Source organism: Stenella coeruleoalba (genome assembly GCF_951394435.1).
Source record: "Stenella coeruleoalba genome assembly, chromosome: 1".
NCBI classification, from domain to species: domain Eukaryota; kingdom Metazoa; phylum Chordata; class Mammalia; order Artiodactyla; family Delphinidae; genus Stenella; species Stenella coeruleoalba.
The window spans coordinates 26,640,570-26,659,168 of record NC_137169.1 but is presented as its reverse complement, the minus strand read 5'-3'; the positions used below and the strand labels follow the sequence as shown (position 1 = coordinate 26,659,168).

Below are 18,599 nucleotides of genomic sequence, written 5' to 3'. Positions count from 1 at the left end.
CTTCCTAAATATTAGGTGTGAGTGAGTGAGAGAATGGCATGCCACTGAGCTGTTTCCCTCTGGGCGGGGGCCAGGTCTGTCTTGCCCACTGCTGCATCCCCAGTGCCTAGCACAATGCTTGGCACATCGCAGGTGCTCCATAATCATCTGTTGACTGGAGGAGCTGTGGCAGAATTGGAAATGGTGAGCGATGCATTATCGGTGGAATTTATGCAAGATAGACAATGCAGAGAAGAAACCTGCGGTCAAAGGAAAGACCTGGCTCCTGAGTTACATGGACTGGCCAAAAACAAAAACATGTCCCTCCAAGTGTTTTTACATTATAATGAAGTATTTAAGCTATGAGTGTATTCTTTTATCATTCCCCACTTAGAAATTATTTTTTACCAACTGACTGCATCATGGGAAAGGCTTCTACGTTTGGCGTCTGTAAAGGGGAAGGTAAAGATTTTCAGCTTTGCAGGTTATAGTTACTGTCACAACTACTCAGCTCCGCCTTTGTAACCTGAAAGCAGACAATATGTAAATGAATGAGCACGGTGGTGACCCAGTGAAACTTTACTGACAAAAGAGACAGCACACTGTGGTTTGCCAAGCCCGGCTCTATGGAACTGATTGGTTCTGTGTGCCAGGCACTGTGCTGTGTTGCTGGACACACAGAGACAAAGAAAATTCTGTCCCCGTGTGTATGGAGCTCGCCTTCGAGTCAGGGAGGTGGTCGTCAGGTCAAAAGATGATTACAGTTTACTGTGCTCAATACAGTAGTGGGGCATGTCCAAGGTGCAGAGTGGACACGTGGAGGGCACTGCTCCTCCCACAGGGGCAGGGAGAGGGACAGCTGGAGGAAAGGAGGCATTTTGTTAGGTTCGTGGAATCAGTGATATTTTCCCAGGTAGCCAGGTCGGGCGGCAGGAAAAGGCATTTCCAGGCAGAGGGAATAGCATATGCAAAGGCGTGGAGCCATGAAAGGGCCTGGAGCTCAAAGTGGGTGTCACTGAACAGGGAAGACATGAAAAAGCTTAGACTTTATCCTGGAGCCAGTGGTCCTTTGCTGCTGGGTTTCCAGCAAGGCAATGACTTGAGCAAATGCCCGCACAGAGTATGGAAGATGGATGGAGGCCGAGGGCAGATCAGAAGGCTGTCTCTGTGGTGCAGGTGAGGAACGATGCGGTCGTGCGGTAAAGACCATGTGGCCACAGTTGGCCACGGGAGCGAAGGAATGGAAGGAGTTAAGGATGATGCCTTGGTGTGGTGGCTGGGAGGAGGGCGCACATCATGGGGAGAGAGAACGCTGACGAGCAGGAATGACGGGGGAGGGGAAGCTTTTTTTTTTACATTTTTATTGGAGTATAATTGCTTTACAATGATGTGTTAGTTTCTGCTTTATAACAAAGTGAATCAGTTATACATATACATATGTTCCCATATCTCTTCCCGCTTGCGTCTCCCTCCCTCCCACCCTCCCTATCCCACCCCTCCAGGCAGTCACAAAGCACCGAGCTGATCTCCCTGTGCTATGCGGCTGCTTCCCACTAGCTATCTACCTTACGTCTGGTAGTGTATATATGTCCATGCCTCTCTCTCGCTTTGTCACAGCTCACCCTTCCCCCTCCCCATATCCTCAAGCCCATTCTCTAGTAGGTCTGTGTCTTTATTCCTGTCTTACTCCTAGGTTCTTCATGACTTTTTTTTTCTTAAATTCCATATATATGTGTTAGCATACGGTATTTGTCTCTCTCTCTCAGACTTACTTCACTCTGTATGACAGACTCTAGGTCTATCCACCTCATTACAAATAGCTCAATTTCATTTCCTTTTATGGCTGAGTAATATTCCATTGTATATATGTGCCATTTTACCTTACTTTATTTTATTTTCTTTTATCCTCTTCCTTTCTTCCTTCCTTCCTTCCTTCCTTCCTTCCTTCCTTCCTTCCTTCCTTCCTTCCTTTCTTTCTGTTCTTTTCTTTTCTTTTCTTTTCTTTCTTCTTTTTCTCCCTTTTATTCTGAGCCATGTGGATGAAAGGCTCTTGGTGCTGCAGCCAGGAGTCAGTGCTGTGCCTCTGAGGTGGGAGAGCCAACTTCAGGACACTGGTCCACAAGAGACCTCCCAGATCCACAAAATATCAAATGGCGAAAATCTCCCAGAGATCTCCATCTCAACACCAGCACCCAGCTTCACTCAACGACCAGCAAGCTACAGTGCTGGACACCCTTTGCCAAACAACTAGCAAGACAGGAACCCAACCCCACCCATTAGCAGAGAGGCTGCCTAAAATCATAATAAGGCCACAGACACCCCAAAACACACCACCAGACGTGGACCTGCCCACCAGAAAGACAAGATCCAGCCTCATCCACCAGAACACAGGCACTAGTCCCTTCCACCAGGAATCCTACACAACCCACTGAACCAACTTAGCCACTGGGGACAGACACCAAAAACAACGGGAACTACGAACCTGCAGCCTGCAAAAAGGAGACCCCAAACACAGTAAGATAAGCAAAATGAGAAGACAGAAAAACACATAGCAGATGAAGGAGCAAGATAAAAATCCACCAGACCTAACAAATGAAGAGGAAATAGCCAGTCTACCTGAAAAAGAATTCAGAATAATGATAGTAAACATGATCCAAAATCTTGGAAATAGAATAGACAAAATGCAAGAAACATTTAACAAGGACCTAGAAGAACTAAAGAGGAAACAAGCAACGATGAACAACACAATAAATGAAATGAAAAATACTCTAGGTGGGATCAATAGCAGAATAACTGAGGCAGAAGAATGGATAAGTGACCTAGAAGATAAAATAGTGGAAATAAACTAATGCAGAGCAGAATAAAGAGAAAAGAATGAAAAGAACTGAGGACAGTCTCAGAGACCTCTGGGACAACATTAAACGCACCAACATTCGAATTATAGGGGTTCCAGAAGAAGAAGAGGGGAAGCTTTGGTTTGTTCAGAGCATAGAAAACAACCCCCAGCACATACAGTTAGGTAGCCACGAGTTGAATCTTTGTAGGGTAGCTCAGACCTCTCAGAACTGCCTCAGTACCTGGGGTGGGCAGGCACTGCTGGGAACCAGAACCTCGGGAAGCCAAAGGGCCTCTTTCCGAAGATAAGTCTAGAGGCTGGGGCGCTCCAGCAGCCCACAGCCAAAAGGGACTTGCACTCACCCCAGACGTTTACCCAGTTCCTGGAAAATATGTAACATCACAGGTTTGTCTTGGGAAAAGGGTTTTCCTCAATAGAACAAGAGTCCTAGGCGTTTGGCTAAAGAAAAACTGATATGGAAATCATTTGTGATGAGACTGGGTGTCAGGGCTGAGTCAATAAAGGCTCACTTCAGGGGTGAGAGGAAGCTTGGGAGGGGGAACAGGAGTCAGCCTCCAGCAAGGGCCTCGGTGTCCTTTGCTGCCACCACCAAGACATTTCCAGAAGGCTTCCCCTGGTTGCATCATGGTGTTCTCTCCATTCCCCAGCGGGGAGAGCAGACAGCAGGTGGGAAGGGCAGAGGGCTTGGGAGTGGGGTGGCCAGCACCTCCTGTATGTCACCTTCTCCCCGGCGGGGTGGGTCGGGGGTGGAGTGGTGGTTTATGCTTGGCCCTGGAAGATTCTTCAAGCCTGAATCAGATCCAGGCTGTGCACATAACTTGGTTAAGAGATAAAGCCCACAGAAGGTGTTCTGGGAGCACAGAAACCAGAGGCTATCGACCGAGAAGCTGCACAGAGAAGGAGACGGTGAAGCCGAACCCTGTAGATGACAGGCTTTGCAGAAACTGTTGTATCTAGGGAACCACAGTGGGCGTGGTAGCCACCGGCAGGCAGAGTACCTTGTACAGAGTATGTGCTTGGTGAGTAAATGAATGGATGAAAGTTCCCCTGAGGATGTATGTTTTCAGGGATGCTGAGATTTAAACCAAGATCTCCTCATATTACTTCCTCTCAGTTTAAGATTAGGAAGCAATTCCTTGCAGATCACTATTGTCGTCTTGTGGGGCGTGTCTCTCAGCACCCCAACATCCTGACTGTACGAGAAGCTTCTTAAGAAGAAATGCTATCCACACAGTCCACTCTGAGCTCTCCTATTACTGAAAGCAGAGCTTAGAGCTTTCTGCAGAGGAACTCAAAGCCACTTTTTCCATAATCAACTACATGCATTAAAGAGAGTGATTTTTTTTTTAATTCTCCCCAAGCCAGATTCCATTAAGGAAGCCCCATTTAACGGAAGTCAATTTACCAAAAAGAAAAAAGAATCGAGCATAATTGCTTAAATACATTTTATGTTGTACTGCGGTAGCAATTTCCTGGGTGAACTTGGAATTCCCCAGACCCCCCATAGTGAAGTTAATATGGACAGAAATATTTGAAGGGGAGAATCTTTCTTTGTGTTTCTCTTCTTTAATTATGATTCTAACAGGGAGCAAAATTAAAGAGGATCCTGGGAGGAGGCGGAGGGAGGGAAAGTAAAGGAACAGGATGGAATTCAGCCGAAACTGTTCCACTGCCTTCCCCGAGTACAGAGGCTCTATCTAGCATGAGTGGGATGGTTTGGGTTTGAATCCCACTTCTGCCACTTAATAGCTGTGTGACCTTGTGCAAGTTTCTTAACCTCTCTGTGCAGCCAGGTGGTGCAAGGGGAAAAGGCATTATGAGCATGCAAAGGCAGAGAAGCACTAAAAAGCAGTGTGTGTTCCAGTTCACATAGGTCTTCTCTTTGACTAGAGAATGGGGTATGTGTGTGTCTGTCTGTCTGCAAGTCTGTGTGACGTGCTCAGAGAGGGAAAGCAGGCAAAAGTCAGACCAGGAAGGCTTCACTGGGAAGGTGGCATTTGACCAAAGCCTTTGAGGAAGTGAGAGGGTGAACCAGGTAGCAGTCTGGGAGAAGACCCAGCCAGCAGGCAAAGAAACTGTCAAGTGCAAAGGCCCCGAGGCAGGAGCGGTCCTGGCCAGGTTTTTGGGGATTTTTTTGAGGTATACAGGCCTCTCACTGCTGTGGCCTCTCCCGTTGCGGAGCACAGACTCTGGACGCGCAGGCTCAGCGGCCATGGCTCAGGGGCCCAGCCGCTCCGCGGCATGTGGGATCTTCCCGGACCGGGGCACGAACCCGTGTCCCCTGCATCGGCAGGCGGACTCTCAACCACTGCGCCACCAGGGAAGCCCGGCCCTGGCCAGTTTTGAACAGTATGGAGACCCATGTGGCTGGAGCGTAAAGCATAAGTAGAGGAGGAGACATGAGAGATGAAGACACACTGGCTTTTTTAAGGCTTGTAGACCCTGGTATGGTCTTTGACTCTAAGGATTAGAGCCACTGAAGATTTGTTTTTAATTAACTCTATTAAGGTATAATTTACATAAAATAAAATTACCCATTTTATTTATTTTTTTTATTTATTTCTTTTTCTGCGTTGGGTCTTGTCTGCTGCGCACAGGCGAGCGGGGGCTACTCTTCATTGTGGCACGCGGGCTTATCATTGCGGTGGCTTCTGTTGTTGCAGAGCTCAGGCTCTAGGCGTGCGGGCTTCAGTAGTTGTGGCGTGTGGGCTTCAGTAGTTGTGGCACGCGGGCTCCAGAGCGCAGGCTCAGTAGTTGTGGTGCGCGGGCTTAGTTGTTCCACGGCATGTGGGATCTTCCCAGATCAGGGCTCAAACCCGTGTCCCCTGCATTGGCAGGCGGATTCTTAACCATTGCACCACCAGGGAAGTCCCTAAAATTACCCGTTTTAAATGTACAGTTCTGGGGGCTTTGACAAATGTGTATAGGCCATATCATCACCATCTCATTTAAGATACAGAACATTTTCATCAGCCCAGAAGGCTCCCTCGTACTCCTTCCCGGGCAATCCCCACCTGTACCTCTCACCCCCAGCGTTGGCAGCCCCTGTGCTCTCTCTCACTGTAGATGGGTCTTTTCCAGAGTTTCATATAAAGGGATGCACACAGTATATACTCTTCTATCACTCAGCATAATGCTTCTGAGAATCATTCATGTCGTTGTATGCATCGGTCGTTTGTTCTTTTTATTGGAGAGTTTCGCGTGAGGCATGATACTATCGCAGTGGCATGCGATAGTTGGAATGTGATGATTCCAACATTTAAGCCTCCCATTCGCTGACAGATGCCAAGAAAACTCTCCAATGTGCATTTATGTCCAAGGAGGCAGGGGTAGTGCGGAGTAAAGATGCACAGGGCCCTGAGTTTAAGCCTTGGGAATGAACAATCGTCGTCAGGATTCCTGGGAGCAGGTGAAGGTGTGGGAGAAATGGGAGGCAGGGGATGTCCCTTCGGGCTCCTCCAGCCTGTAGCGTTGGGGGTTAATGCGGATCCCAGGGCTGGAGGATACCGACTTTCTGACTTGCGGTTACAGCCTTGATCATTACTCTCCTCCTGCTCTTGGGACGCCAGCATCCTCCCCTCATTCCATTTTGCAGTGAACAGCCTTTGGTTCTGAATTATTCAGGTAACTTCTCCCTAGTTCTACTTCCCTTATGTAAATAGCCTCCAGGCTTTGTCATGGAGATAGAATTGAATTTGGCCTGGGGAAGCAAAAACCCACAATACTGTTTGTGGCTCCTTAGAAAACTTAAATGACTCTGCCTGTAATAAAGTATCTTAAATGGGGTCTGGTGAAATACAGTAATTGGTTTCTGTAATAGCTCTTACCATAGCAATGTGGGTGATATTCCTGGAGGTTGGTGTATGTCAGCATTTGCATTATAGTAAAAACTCAGTTTTGCAGGGTGAGAAGCTCCTTGGTTAGTTCCTTTGTCTAATACGCATTTATGGAGACCCACCGTGCTGGATCTCTTCCTTTCACCCCTCCAGATCATCGCCCCTCCCTTGTCTACCCTGTTCCATGCTTAGGAAGACTTACTTGTGAGACTACATCCATATGCTCCCTTGCCCTCTGGCTTCCAATTGGGCTCCATCAACAGAAGCATCAGCAGTAGATTGGAGGAGGGGAGGGGAGGGAGGAGAGTGTGTCTTTCTCCCTCCTTGTGGGATTTTCACAAACTGGCTGTCGTCTCCACTGACTGAAGATCTGGGTCCTGCAGGGTGGCCCTTTCTATGCTACCCTCTCCTTCGGGGATAACCATGTCCTCTCCAGGCCTGTGAGTGGAAACCAGACCCCTGTTAATAGCCTCAGGATATCACCCCATCCCTGGTGGTGACGAGGCCATTCATTCAACTGGAATTATTCTCATATGGCCGAGCCATCTGTTTTCTGCTGGAATCCTGACACACCTGCTTTGCATCGAGCATTGTGTTAGGTGCTTAGCACAGAGATGAAGAATAAAGATGATGGAGAAGAACAGACCAGCTGCCAGTTACCAAGGGCTTTCTATTTTCCAGAGACCGCGCTAAAATCTTTTCTGTGTATTATCTCATTCAATCCCGGCAGCCCTTTGAGAGAGGGATTATTATCTTCATTTTACAGATGAAGTTACAGAGAATTTAAGTAATTTTCATAAGATAACACAGCCGATCCCTCTAGAGTCCCAGCTTCTCCCCTCCCCCACCCACCCAGCAGTCTGCGCTGCCCTCTTTACGGCATTATCCTAGGGACACGCACACCTAGATAAATGAATTATAATTTTAATAACGTGCTGTGGCATCACAGAGGAGGGGAAAGGAAAATTATGTTTATTGAGCTAATATGTGTCCGATACTGGGCTAGGTTCTTTGCCCGTAAGGCCTCTCACGTATTCCCACAGACTCTCCGGGCCAGTGTTTTTCCTCCATTTTCAGAAAGATCAACTAACTGGTCCCAGGTCACACTGGTAGGAAGGGGTGAAGCCTGGATCTGAACCCAAGTCCGTGTGGCCTCAGAGCCGAGGAGAATAGGAAAGGCCTTCCTGGGGGCATGGTATCTGAGGGCGTCCCGAAGTGTCTCGAGTGATACGGCTGGTGCAGGAGAGAGGGTTACGCGCGGGTACATTCCAGGCGGAAAAGGCAAAGGCATAGAAAAGGAGAAAGCTTGGAATGCTTCGATGTAAGCAGGGTGTCCAGGCGGCGTGGGAGTGATGGTGCCAAAGGGGATACATCAGGAGGTTTGGTCCCTGATTCAGACGCAGGTAGGAGGAGCGGAGAGACACTGGGCATCGGCCCGCTGGAGGCTGTGGGGTTGAGGAGAGAAGGGCGAAGGGCTCCTGGGGTGCAGGACAGTGAGCAGAGTGACGAGGGGCATCCGGGGCTTCGCCTGGGTGTGGCGGAGGGGCCAGCACTGAGCGGAGGCCCGTTCAAGCAGGGGACAGTGCGGAAAGTTTGGAAAGCCAGTCTTGCGTGGGCACCGGGGAGCCATGGAAGGTTCTTGAACTCTGAGCAACTCTAGGAGGAAAGATCTGATTGACCTGAAAGCTGGCTCAGGACACAGCGGGTCGAGAGGCTGGGGCAGTGCCTGGCAACGGTCGGGGATATCCGGGTTTCCCAGCCACTGAGCCAGACTGGCTGAAAGCAGACAAGGCTAATCTAAGGGCAGAGAGGTGGCCCAGCAGTGGGGGCTGGCCTCCTGTGGAGGAGCAGAGACAGGGGCAGGAGCCAGAGAAGACCCAGCGCCTAGTTAGTGACCCCAAAACAGGCTCTCACACCTGGGAAGGGCTGTGCTGCCTGTAGTGGCTGCCTGAGCCCTTTCTCCTGACTCCTTCGCGTCCCTGTGGGGCTGGCTCGGGGTAACTGAACCTCTGCCCGGGAGTCGGGGGCTGAACCTCTGCCGGAGAGCTGGGCTGGTCCTCTGCTTGGGCTGGACCTTTCCGGGGAATCTGGATCTCTGCTGGGGGTGGGTATGTGGACATCTGCTGGGGTGACGGGCCTCTGCTGGGAGGGCTGGACCTCTCTCCTGGGCAGCTAGACCTCTGCTGAAGGTGGAGAAATAGGCCTCTGTTCCAGGCCTGAAGGATCGCCCCCTCCTCTCAGCAACTCAGCAGTGGGAAGAGCCCCTGGGGGAACCAGCTCCAGCAGCCCAGGCTGCAGGCTACTGGTGGGCGGCCGGGCCAGCACGGCCTTCCCTTCTGCCAGGTCTGGGAGGAGGCCCCAGCACACATGGGCAGTGGGGAGACTCCCGGGTGCCCGGTCTCAGGCAGCTGTGGTCCCTGACCCCGTCTTCCTGTCCCCACAGGTTCACCGGAGCCAGCCTCCCGGCCCCCGTCATCAGCAGCAAAAACTGGCTACGGCTGCACTTCACGTCGGACGGCAACCACCGGCAGCGCGGCTTCAGTGCCCAGTACCAAGGTAGGTGGGGCCGGGCTGCCCTGCTTCCTCGGGGGGCGGGGGGCGGCAGAGATGATGCCTGGGGCCGTCTTGTCCCCGGACTGGGTCCGGTGTGTCTTCAGGGTACACTTGCCTCTGCTGTCCTGCTCTCATCTGCAGACTCAGAGGTCTGCATATCTGCGTGTCTACATCTGCCATTGCGGTCTGTTGTCCAAGGGAGGACGCTTCTCAAATTGTGCAGAATGGTGTACCCTGAGCTGCCCGTCTTCAGGCCAGGCAAATCATACTAGTTTATGCCAAGGGCCTCCTGAGAGCCGGGCACTCTGCTAGGCACTTGGTCAGCGTCATCTCACTTAATCTTCATCATTACCCTGTGAAGTAAATACCATCACCATCCCCATTTGATGGACGGGAGAGCTGAGGCCCAGAGAAATGAAGGCAGTTTCCCAAGACCATCTGAACTCCTGCCTTTTGAATCCAGAGCCCACCCACTTAACCGGCAGAGTTTAGCCTACCCTGGTATAAAGTGGGAGAGCTGCCCGCATTTCAGCTCTTGTTCATTTCACGTAGAACACAGACGTTTGACAAACGATAGGCAAAACAGCTCTAGGGAGCTCTCTAGCTTAGGTGCTCAGATCTGTGAAGAGCTGTCTGGTGGCAAGAGATCAGACCGAGAATGGCAGGTGGAAACTGCAGGTAAGCAGATTTCTGCTCCAATCGTGAAGAATTTCCTAACCCCGAGAGCCGCCCATAAAAATGAGTGGGTTGACCCCGAGGCAGGGAGCTCTCCACGCCTAGAGGAGATCCCCAAATCCAGTGGTTGGGTGGGAGTAGATGACAGCATTCCTTTTCAACCTTGAGTTTGTTCAAAGTACACAAAATTTATCCACAGAGATAAACACCAAGGGTTGGCTTCAGAGTTGCTCATGAAGCCATTACCATCACCAATTACAAACGGAGGTTGGTTCTAGTTGATTCAGTGTGAACCTGTATTGCACACCCATTAAGCAGAAGGCCCTATATAAGACCCTGGGGAATAGAGTGGGCTGTGTTGTGAGTGAGAGAGTGTGGTATATTGGTGTGCGTAGGACAGAGGCCTGATGGAAGAGTGAGCTGTGATCACCACCTCACCGCCGAGGGTCAGGAGGGAGCAGTGACTCCAGTGGAGGAGATCCTGGCAGCTCATCCCTCCAAGCCTCACCTCGGAGGCTCTGAGCACACTGCCCACCCGGGAGGTGGCACCGGCAGAGCGGGGCCCCCCAGGGCCAGGCTTTCAGGCTGGACACTGGGATAAAAGCAGCACTGAGAGTAGAAGCATTACCTGTAAAATCTGAATCTTTTATGAATAACCTCATCTCCTTAGCCTTGGGTAGCAGGAGTCCCTTGAAATATGTTTAAAAATAAACAGGAAACCAACCTGGTCTGACGAGCTTGGCTCCGAGAACTTTCCTGGATACATTTCTTCCGCCGCTGAGGTTGGGGCTTTGTGGGAGTGAAGCACCTCTCTGGATCTTTCTGTTGTGTTTTCCAAACTAGGAAAGAAGAGGTGAATGTTATTGTTTCATCTGATTAAGTAGGTGCCAGGTGTTTCTAATATTTCACGTTTCTGAGGGCCCATTTGTCACGGTCATACATTAGGGTTTTCTGCCAATGAGGACCCAGGCCAGGCAGCCTCTAGGTCAGGAGCACACATCCATTGCACACCTACCGTGCCCCAGGCCCTGTACTAGGCAGTGTATGCGCGTTGCCCCATTCGATCCTCCCCACAGTGCAGTGGCGAATATGTTTTTAATTTCCGTATTTCAGTGGAGGAAGCTGAGGTTCAGAGAGGTTGTGTAACTTGCCCAACACGCACAGGTCACACAGCCTATACATGGTGAAGCTCGAATTCATTCGCAGGCCTATGTGAGTTTTTCTGCAAAATCACAGGGCCTTCTCACGGTGCTTTGGGTGCCTTGCTTTTCCTATTTGACTGGTATCTTTAAAACTTTGTTTTGTTAATCTCACCTCACCATAAAAAAATACATTTTCCATCGCAACCCAGCACATATATATCTGCAGAACTAAAAGGAAAATGTCACCCAGTGGTATTTACCCTTCGTAAGGGTGAGGCACCCTGAAAATTTCTTTTCCAATTTTTAATGTTAGTTGCAACCTCGAAATCAATTTCAAAGTCTGTAGCAGGGAACAACCCACAATCTGAAAAGCGGTTTTAGTTATGAACTTCTCCAAAGCAGGCCCTTTCTTATTCTCTCTCTGACTCCGCCCAAGACAGCCCAGAACAGGATTTGCACACTGGTGTGTGCCAGCGTTTCTCTCTGGGTTTCAAGAACTTGGCATTTATTACTTCATTCAGACCTAACAGCAACTGTGTAAAGCAGGTACTACTACTAGCCCCATTTTACAGATGAGGAGCGAGAGTTGCAGAGAGGGTAGGTATCTGGCTCAAGGTCTCCTCGATAGAATGTCGGAGTCTGAGTGTGAACCCCAGCCGTGTTCATCTGGGTCTGGCATCCTAATATACTGCGCTGTAAACTGATTGTGTTCCTACATGATTCTCCCCTGTGAACTTTCTCTCGTGTTTTCCAGACTGAGGGTATATAGTGCAAGGGTCTACAATAATCGTTTGGAAACTCAATTGGTAGCTTTATAATGCAGGTTTCTCAGCTTCAGCACAATTGACATCGTGGCCTGGATGATCCTCTGTTGTGGGAACCTGCCCCACGCACTGCAGGATGTTTAGTGGCGTCCCTGGCCTCTACCCACTAGATGCTAGATGCCAGCAACACACACACACACACACACACACACACACACACACACACACACACGACAACCAAAAAGTCTCTAGACTTTGCCAAATGTCCCCTGAGTGCAAAATCACCCCCGAATGAGAACCATTGCTCTAAAGGAGGGAAAACTTTGGAACCACAAAAGACCATTCTAAGTTTTGCTACTTGCAAGTTCAGTCCCAAAGAGTAGCAGAGAGAGCTTTCAGTCAGGGGTCTAGTAGGAGACAGGAGCATACTTATTGCATGGCTTTAACTGAAGAAGGTTTAGTGAAGGGTCCAATTACAGAGGTAAAGGTGAGATTAAAGGAAACCCCAGAGGGTTTCTTTTTAATGAGATTACCCAGAGAATGAACGACAGAGAGACCATTACCACAGCAGAGAAAGGGCCAGGGGACAGAGGAACAAGAGCCGGAGCCGTTGAAGGGGGGCCGCCCGGCACAGCTGAGGAGCCTGACCACTGCCAACCTACAGTGCAGGAGGGGGCCCAGGAATCTGTCACCAGTGCAGGAAGAGGGACCTGGAAATATCACCAGTGCAGAAGGAGGGGGCCTGGGAGTCAGTAACCAGTGCAAGAGGAGGGGGCCTGGGAATCAGTAACCAGTACAGGAGAAGGGGGCCCGGGAATCTGTCACCAGTGCAAGAGGAGGGGGCCTGGGAATCAGTAACCAGTGCAGGAAGAGGGGCCTGGAAGTATCACCAGTGCAGAAGGAGGGGGCCTGGGAGTCAGTAACCAGTGCAGAAGAGGGGGCCTGGGAATCAGTAACCAGTGCAGGAGTGGGGCCCAGGAGTCAGTAACCAGTTCAGGAGAAGGGGGCCCAGGAATCTGTCACCAGTGCAAGAGGAGGGGGCCTGGGAATCAGTAACCAGTGCAGAAGAAGGGGCCTGGGAATCAGTAACCAGTGCAAGAGGAGGGGGCCTGGGAGTCAGTAACCCGTGCAGGAGGAGGGGGCCCAGGAATCTGTCACCAGTGCAAGAGGAGGGGGCCTGGGAATCAGTAACCAGTGCAGGAGGAGGGGGCCCCAGGAATCTGTAACCAGATCTTGCCCTTCTCCCTCCCTCACATCTGCTGTGCCTCCCATCTGCCAACCCAATAGGAAACCAGCAACAAGAGAACAGTCTGCTCTATGCCCTGGGAAACTGACCAGTTTGACCAGTGGGCCCCCTTGTTCCGTAGCTGTCCACAGGGGTCTGGCTCTGGGGGCACAGAGCAGGGGGGAGAAGTTTAAAGAATGGGCCTGGGGAGTCGTCAGCACGGGCTCAGCTTCACCCGCACTCAGCTTTATGGCATTAGAGTCTCAAGGGACGCAGGGCACTTCAGAGCCAACAATTACCAGCTCCCGATTATATCGATGGATGTTTTGTCCCGGAGAAACAAAAAATAAAACTAAAATAAATAAAATAAAATAAATCTAACTAACCTACAACACAACACATTCCATTCCTGTCTCAATCCAATCTGAATTTAGGGCTGTTCATAGCTAGACACAATTTTAACCAATACCACATGGTATCAGGGGATCTGAGTTCTAGGCTTGCTTTGCCTGGAGCTGGCTGTCGGAAGGTGGGCAATTGTATTTCATTTAACAAGCGTGTCCCATGTGACACTACCACGGGACAGCACAGAAAGATGAACACAACGAGGCCAGTCTCTGCTCTCAAGGAGAGCACGTTCAAGAGAGGAACAGACATGAATCTACAACTTCTCTGCCACGTGAGAAGAGCTATAGTTGAGGCCTGATGAAGGGTTCTAGGACTGGAGATAAAGAAGCACTTCATTTTGCTGGGCACACTTAAGGAGAGCCGAAAAAGGGCAGTGACTTCAGTGTGAGTCTCAGAAAGATGCCAGACAGACAATGGAAAGAAGCATTCCAGGTAGAGCTGAAGCAAGGGAGCTTGAAAGTGCTAAGTCTAAGGAACCACAAATCTGTGTGTGGGTCTGCAGCACAGGTCAGCAAACTATAGCCTGCAGGCCAGACCTAGCGCTCTGTCTGTTTTCATATGGTTCTTGAGCTAAAAGTGGGTTTTACATGTTTAAATAGTTGGAGGAAAAAAATCAGAAGAAGAAGAAGATTTCATAGCACATAAAAATTACATGAAATTCAAATTTCAGTGTCCATAAGTAAAGATTTCTCGGAACTCAGTTACACTCATTCATAGACAGATTGTCTACAACTGCTTCAGTGCTACCAGAGTTGGATAGTTTGCAACTGAGACGATGGGCCACAGGCTAGTATATTTACTCACAGACCTTTTACAGAAAACATTTGCTGACCTAGAGCGAAGTCTGCAGTCCAAAGCAGTGAGGGGGCTTCCCTGGTGGCGCAGTGGTTGAGAGTCCGCCTGCCGATGCAGGGGACACGGGTTCGTGCCCCGGTCTGGGAGGATCCCACATGCCGCGGAGCGGCTGGGCCCGTGAGCCATGGCTGCTGAGCTTACGCATCCGGAGCCTGTGCTCCGCAACGGGAGAGGCCACAACAGTGAGAGGCCCACGTACAGCAAAAACAAACAAACAAACAACAACAAAAAACAAAGCAGTGAGGGGTAGCGGGTCATGAGGCCATAAAGAGAGGTGGGGGTCTCGTCGTAAAAAGCTTCAGGAAAGCTGGGCTTGGTTCCGTGGTGATGAGAGGTGATCAGAAGTTTTAACAAGAGGGAAGGTGTGATCATGTTTTCATTCTAGAAAAATCTTTGCTGTAGAATGAAACTAGTGGGGAATGAGACGATGATGAGGATCCAGGGTTTAGGCAGAGGCAGGGGAGAGGGAGAGGGAGAGACAGACCAGAAGGGACCTTTCCATGGCAAACCACCCTGGACTCAGGACCCGTCAGATTTGGGAGTGAGGGGGGATGGGGAAAGCAGAAGAATGCGTCAGGGGTGAATCTTAGGTTTCTAGCTTGAGTAAGTGAGTAAAAAAAAAAAAAAAAAAGTACTATTCACCAAGGTAGCCTCTGGCACAGGGAGGTGGGGGATGGATTTGGCTTGAGACACACTGATTCTGGGATATCAGGGGTTGAGAGGCTATCGAATAAGTACTTGGCTATTCTGTCCATCTGTAGCTCAGAGAAGAAAGGTCTAGTCTAGAGATAAAGGCAGAGTAGAGGCTGAGGCCGCCAGTCCCCTCTTAGGGCACGAGTCCTCCCCATGTGTGTGATATGGGCCCAAGACAGTGGGCTTTTAAACTGGGTTCCTTGGAGGCCAAGGGGTTCTCCCAGCAGCTGTTTTGCTAGGGGCTGAGCAGGTGGGATTTCCACCCCAGCTTCAACCAGAGAATTCTCTCTTTGACCTGTTTGTAGCAGGCATTTACCTAAGCAGATTAAAAGAGGTTCCTGTACCTGGCAACCCCAGGACTTGAGGTTCTATAAGGTTCCTTCCAGTTTGGGAAGGCCACTGAGGTTATATAATCAATCCCTCTGTCTCCCGGCGAGGAATATTTCCAGTCCTTCTCAGAGTGTTAATTGCTTTCTTGGTTGTTCTGTTTTTATTTTTTTAAGTCTAAAGGAATGACAGTGAGAAGAGCCTTTTTTTCAATGCCCACAGTGGCCAATGATCACAAAGGGTGAGGGGCTTCCCCGGCAGGGAGGATAGCACCCCTCACTATTGCTTTCCTTGTCTGTAGAGGGAATAATATTAACCCCACGGGGCTACTGGAAATTAAAGGAGCTCCTGGTAAAATATTGGACACGTGGCAGTCACTCAAGAAATGGAAACTTGAAGCTTCCTACCCCATCAGTCACCTTGACCCTCTGTTTGTTATATGGGAAACCCTTGTGCAGTGAGAGAGAGCTGCCTGCTCTGGCTCCTTCTCACACGTGTTCCCTTTGCTGCCACTCTGACCTCATGATCATCCTCTAGTGTCCGTCCCTCCCTTCAGCCAGATCCCAGCCTGGCCCCGCTGTCCCTTCTCACTGCCTCTCTTGTCAAGTCAACCCTGGTGACCAGGAGACTGGAAGATATTCTGCTTTCTAGAAGTCCTGTGCTGAGTCTCAGTTGTCTGCCAAATAAACTTTTCCATTTGAGAACAATTTGCACTTACTGAGATGCTTGAGGCTTTTTACGGTAACAAGCTGATGCTTCTGTTTTTCACATGAACATGTTGCGTTCTTACTTGCGACTGATCCACAGTCCTGGGCCAGAACAGAAATGCCTCAGGCGTCCCATGGCTCAAGCTCTGACTCATCTGTCCTATTCTTGGCAGCCCTCTGAGCTGCCAGACCCTTACCAGCCTCATTTGGTCCTCTGGGGGCCTCAGCACAAGTCTCAGGAGCCCAGAGCCAGCTACCTACAGAGCCAAGCTCCTGAATTCAATCAAGAGGGAGCCTGGACTTCCCTGGCGGTCCAGTGGTTAAGACTTCGCCTTCCAATGCAGGGGGTGTGGGTTCGATCCCTGGTCGAGGAGCTAAGATCCCACATGCCTCACGGCCAGAAAACCAACACGTAAAACAGAAGCAATATTGTAACAAATTCAATAAAAACTTTAAAAAAAATGGTACACATCAAAAAAAAAAATCTTAAAAAAAAAAAAGAGTGGGCCTGAACTGCAAAGTGAGCGTGAACACATATGTGATGCCCCTCACCTCACCCGGCTTCCAGTGTAACCCCTTCCTTTTGCCAGAAATTAATTCAAAGCACATATTCTGTAACAGTGGGTCATTCATCCACTCAGTCATCAAACCCTTATTGGGAACCTTCTATGTGCCTGGCTCTGTGTCAGTCCCGGGATGCAGACCTAGGAGCTCATGAGGCAAATGGCTAGAAGCAGACCTGCTGTTCCTGTGTAATGAGGGCTTCAGCAGAGGTCTGGATGAAGCCTGGAGAGGGCACTGGCTACTCCCTGAGACGTAGACAGAGAGGCAGAGAAGAAGTAACCTCTGAGTGAGGCCTTCCAACAAGAGTAGCTGAGCAGAAGAGAGGAGAAAGGATGTTCCATGGAGAGAGGAAAGTGTTGCAAAGGCAACTGAAACCAGTAACTGATGGCCATAGTGATTCCCTTAAACATCCTTCTTCCGGTCGTCTCCTCCAGCTGACCTCTGGGAAGTTGTTCGTGAAGACCGCTGCACAGCCCATTATTAATAGCAAAGCATGTCTCTATTCTTTCTCAAATTCTTTTCCCATTTAGGTTATTCCAGAGTGTTGAGCAGAGTTCCCTGTGCTATACAGTAGGGTTAGGGTTAGGGTTATAACGGAATCAGTGTGCAGTATACCTGAAACTAACACAACATTGTTAATCAACTATATTCCACTATAAAATAAATTTTTTAAAAAATAGCTCCTAGGAATTAGAACATGAGCCACCCCCTACACCGCCCCCCATCTACCATGCCAGGGTCCTCCTCTCCTTTAGCAATTCCAGCGGCACAGCGAGTTATGCTGTGGTTAACCGAAAAACTGCACCAGCATCTCCCAGCAGAGCACTACTTACCATCTGAGTTGGGCTGACGATTCCTTTTGCCACCATATTTTAAAAATTGCCCAGCATGGTGCATAACCAGCTTCAGAGGAAGTTTGCAAAAATTTCTCAACTATCCGTTATCCTTCAACACCTGCATTCTTAGCAACGGTCATTGCCAGAGTTTTGAGTGTTCTTTTAATGATTTCTGTACCAATTTTTTGCTCTTCATTTAGCTGGATCAGTGAATCCAAGCCTGGAACACACTGAAGCAAAGCATCCAGGTGACTCTTTTGTCAACAGCAGCTCTTGTGACATTCAGAGCATCTGGGACTATTTTTTTTTTCATCGTCTTCCACGTCACCTGTCCTAGCAATCTTCAGCAGAGTTACTCCATCTGAAGTTTTGCCAGATGTTCATTTAGTTTTTCTTTTTCATGGTCACTAACAGTAACATTCTAACTGCTCAGTGATTTCTTAACTATGTTTCTCAATTTCAATATTGTCACCTTTTCCTTGCAAGAATGTGGCATCACCTTTGGTCACAATAACCTCTCCAGTTTTTCCTAGGTCATGAAGCAAAACCCCTTAAAGATTGAGGGTCCAACTCACTTTTCCAAATACCACACCATCAGTAGCATCAACCTTGTTGGGTTCATTCTGTGACACCAAAACCTGGAGCTCGGGCTCTTATAACCCAAAAGCCAATTTTCATCCTACTCCAATCGAGTGTACCGAGGGCATTTTCAACAATTATAACCAAAGACTTTCACTGGGCATTGGCAATTTCAAGAGTGGATACCAGAAACTATCAGTATCCTGGAATCCCCGTTTCTGCACTTTTGATGTATTATTCAAGCAGAGAGATATGTAATCTTAGTCACCTTTTGTGCCTTCAGTTCCTGATTCATCATACAGTGTTTTCCTGTCCTCTATTGTAAGCACACCATTTGCATCTTTGTGGTTACATCAGAAATGATGTCGCTGATTTCTGTCTCCATTTTTAGACATTGTGGCGAACTGAGCAGTCTCTTCGGGGTTTAGCACAGGTTTGGGCTGCTTCCTTAGTTCAGCAGTTATAGCGTCAACACGCAGCCTCGCACCATTCCTGGTTTCCGCCGGATTAGCACCTTTGCTAATCTTCTTGAAGCCTTCCATGGCAATCAAGAGTGCCAGTGCAGTCGCAGTGGTGGTGCCACTCCAGCCTCTTCATTT

General features: G+C 49.3%; 1 protein-coding gene across 1 annotated transcript in view; it reads left to right on the top strand.

Moving 5' to 3' along the window:
- The window catches only part of CSMD2 (CUB and Sushi multiple domains 2), a 668,360-nt gene that overhangs the window by 312,115 nt on the left and 337,646 nt on the right, over nt 1-18,599 (top strand). The window contains exon 6 of the mRNA XM_079924609.1: nt 9,116-9,228. Within this exon, the coding sequence (XP_079780735.1) occupies nt 9,116-9,228 (113 nt within the window). The remainder of the gene's footprint in view (nt 1-9,115; nt 9,229-18,599) is intronic.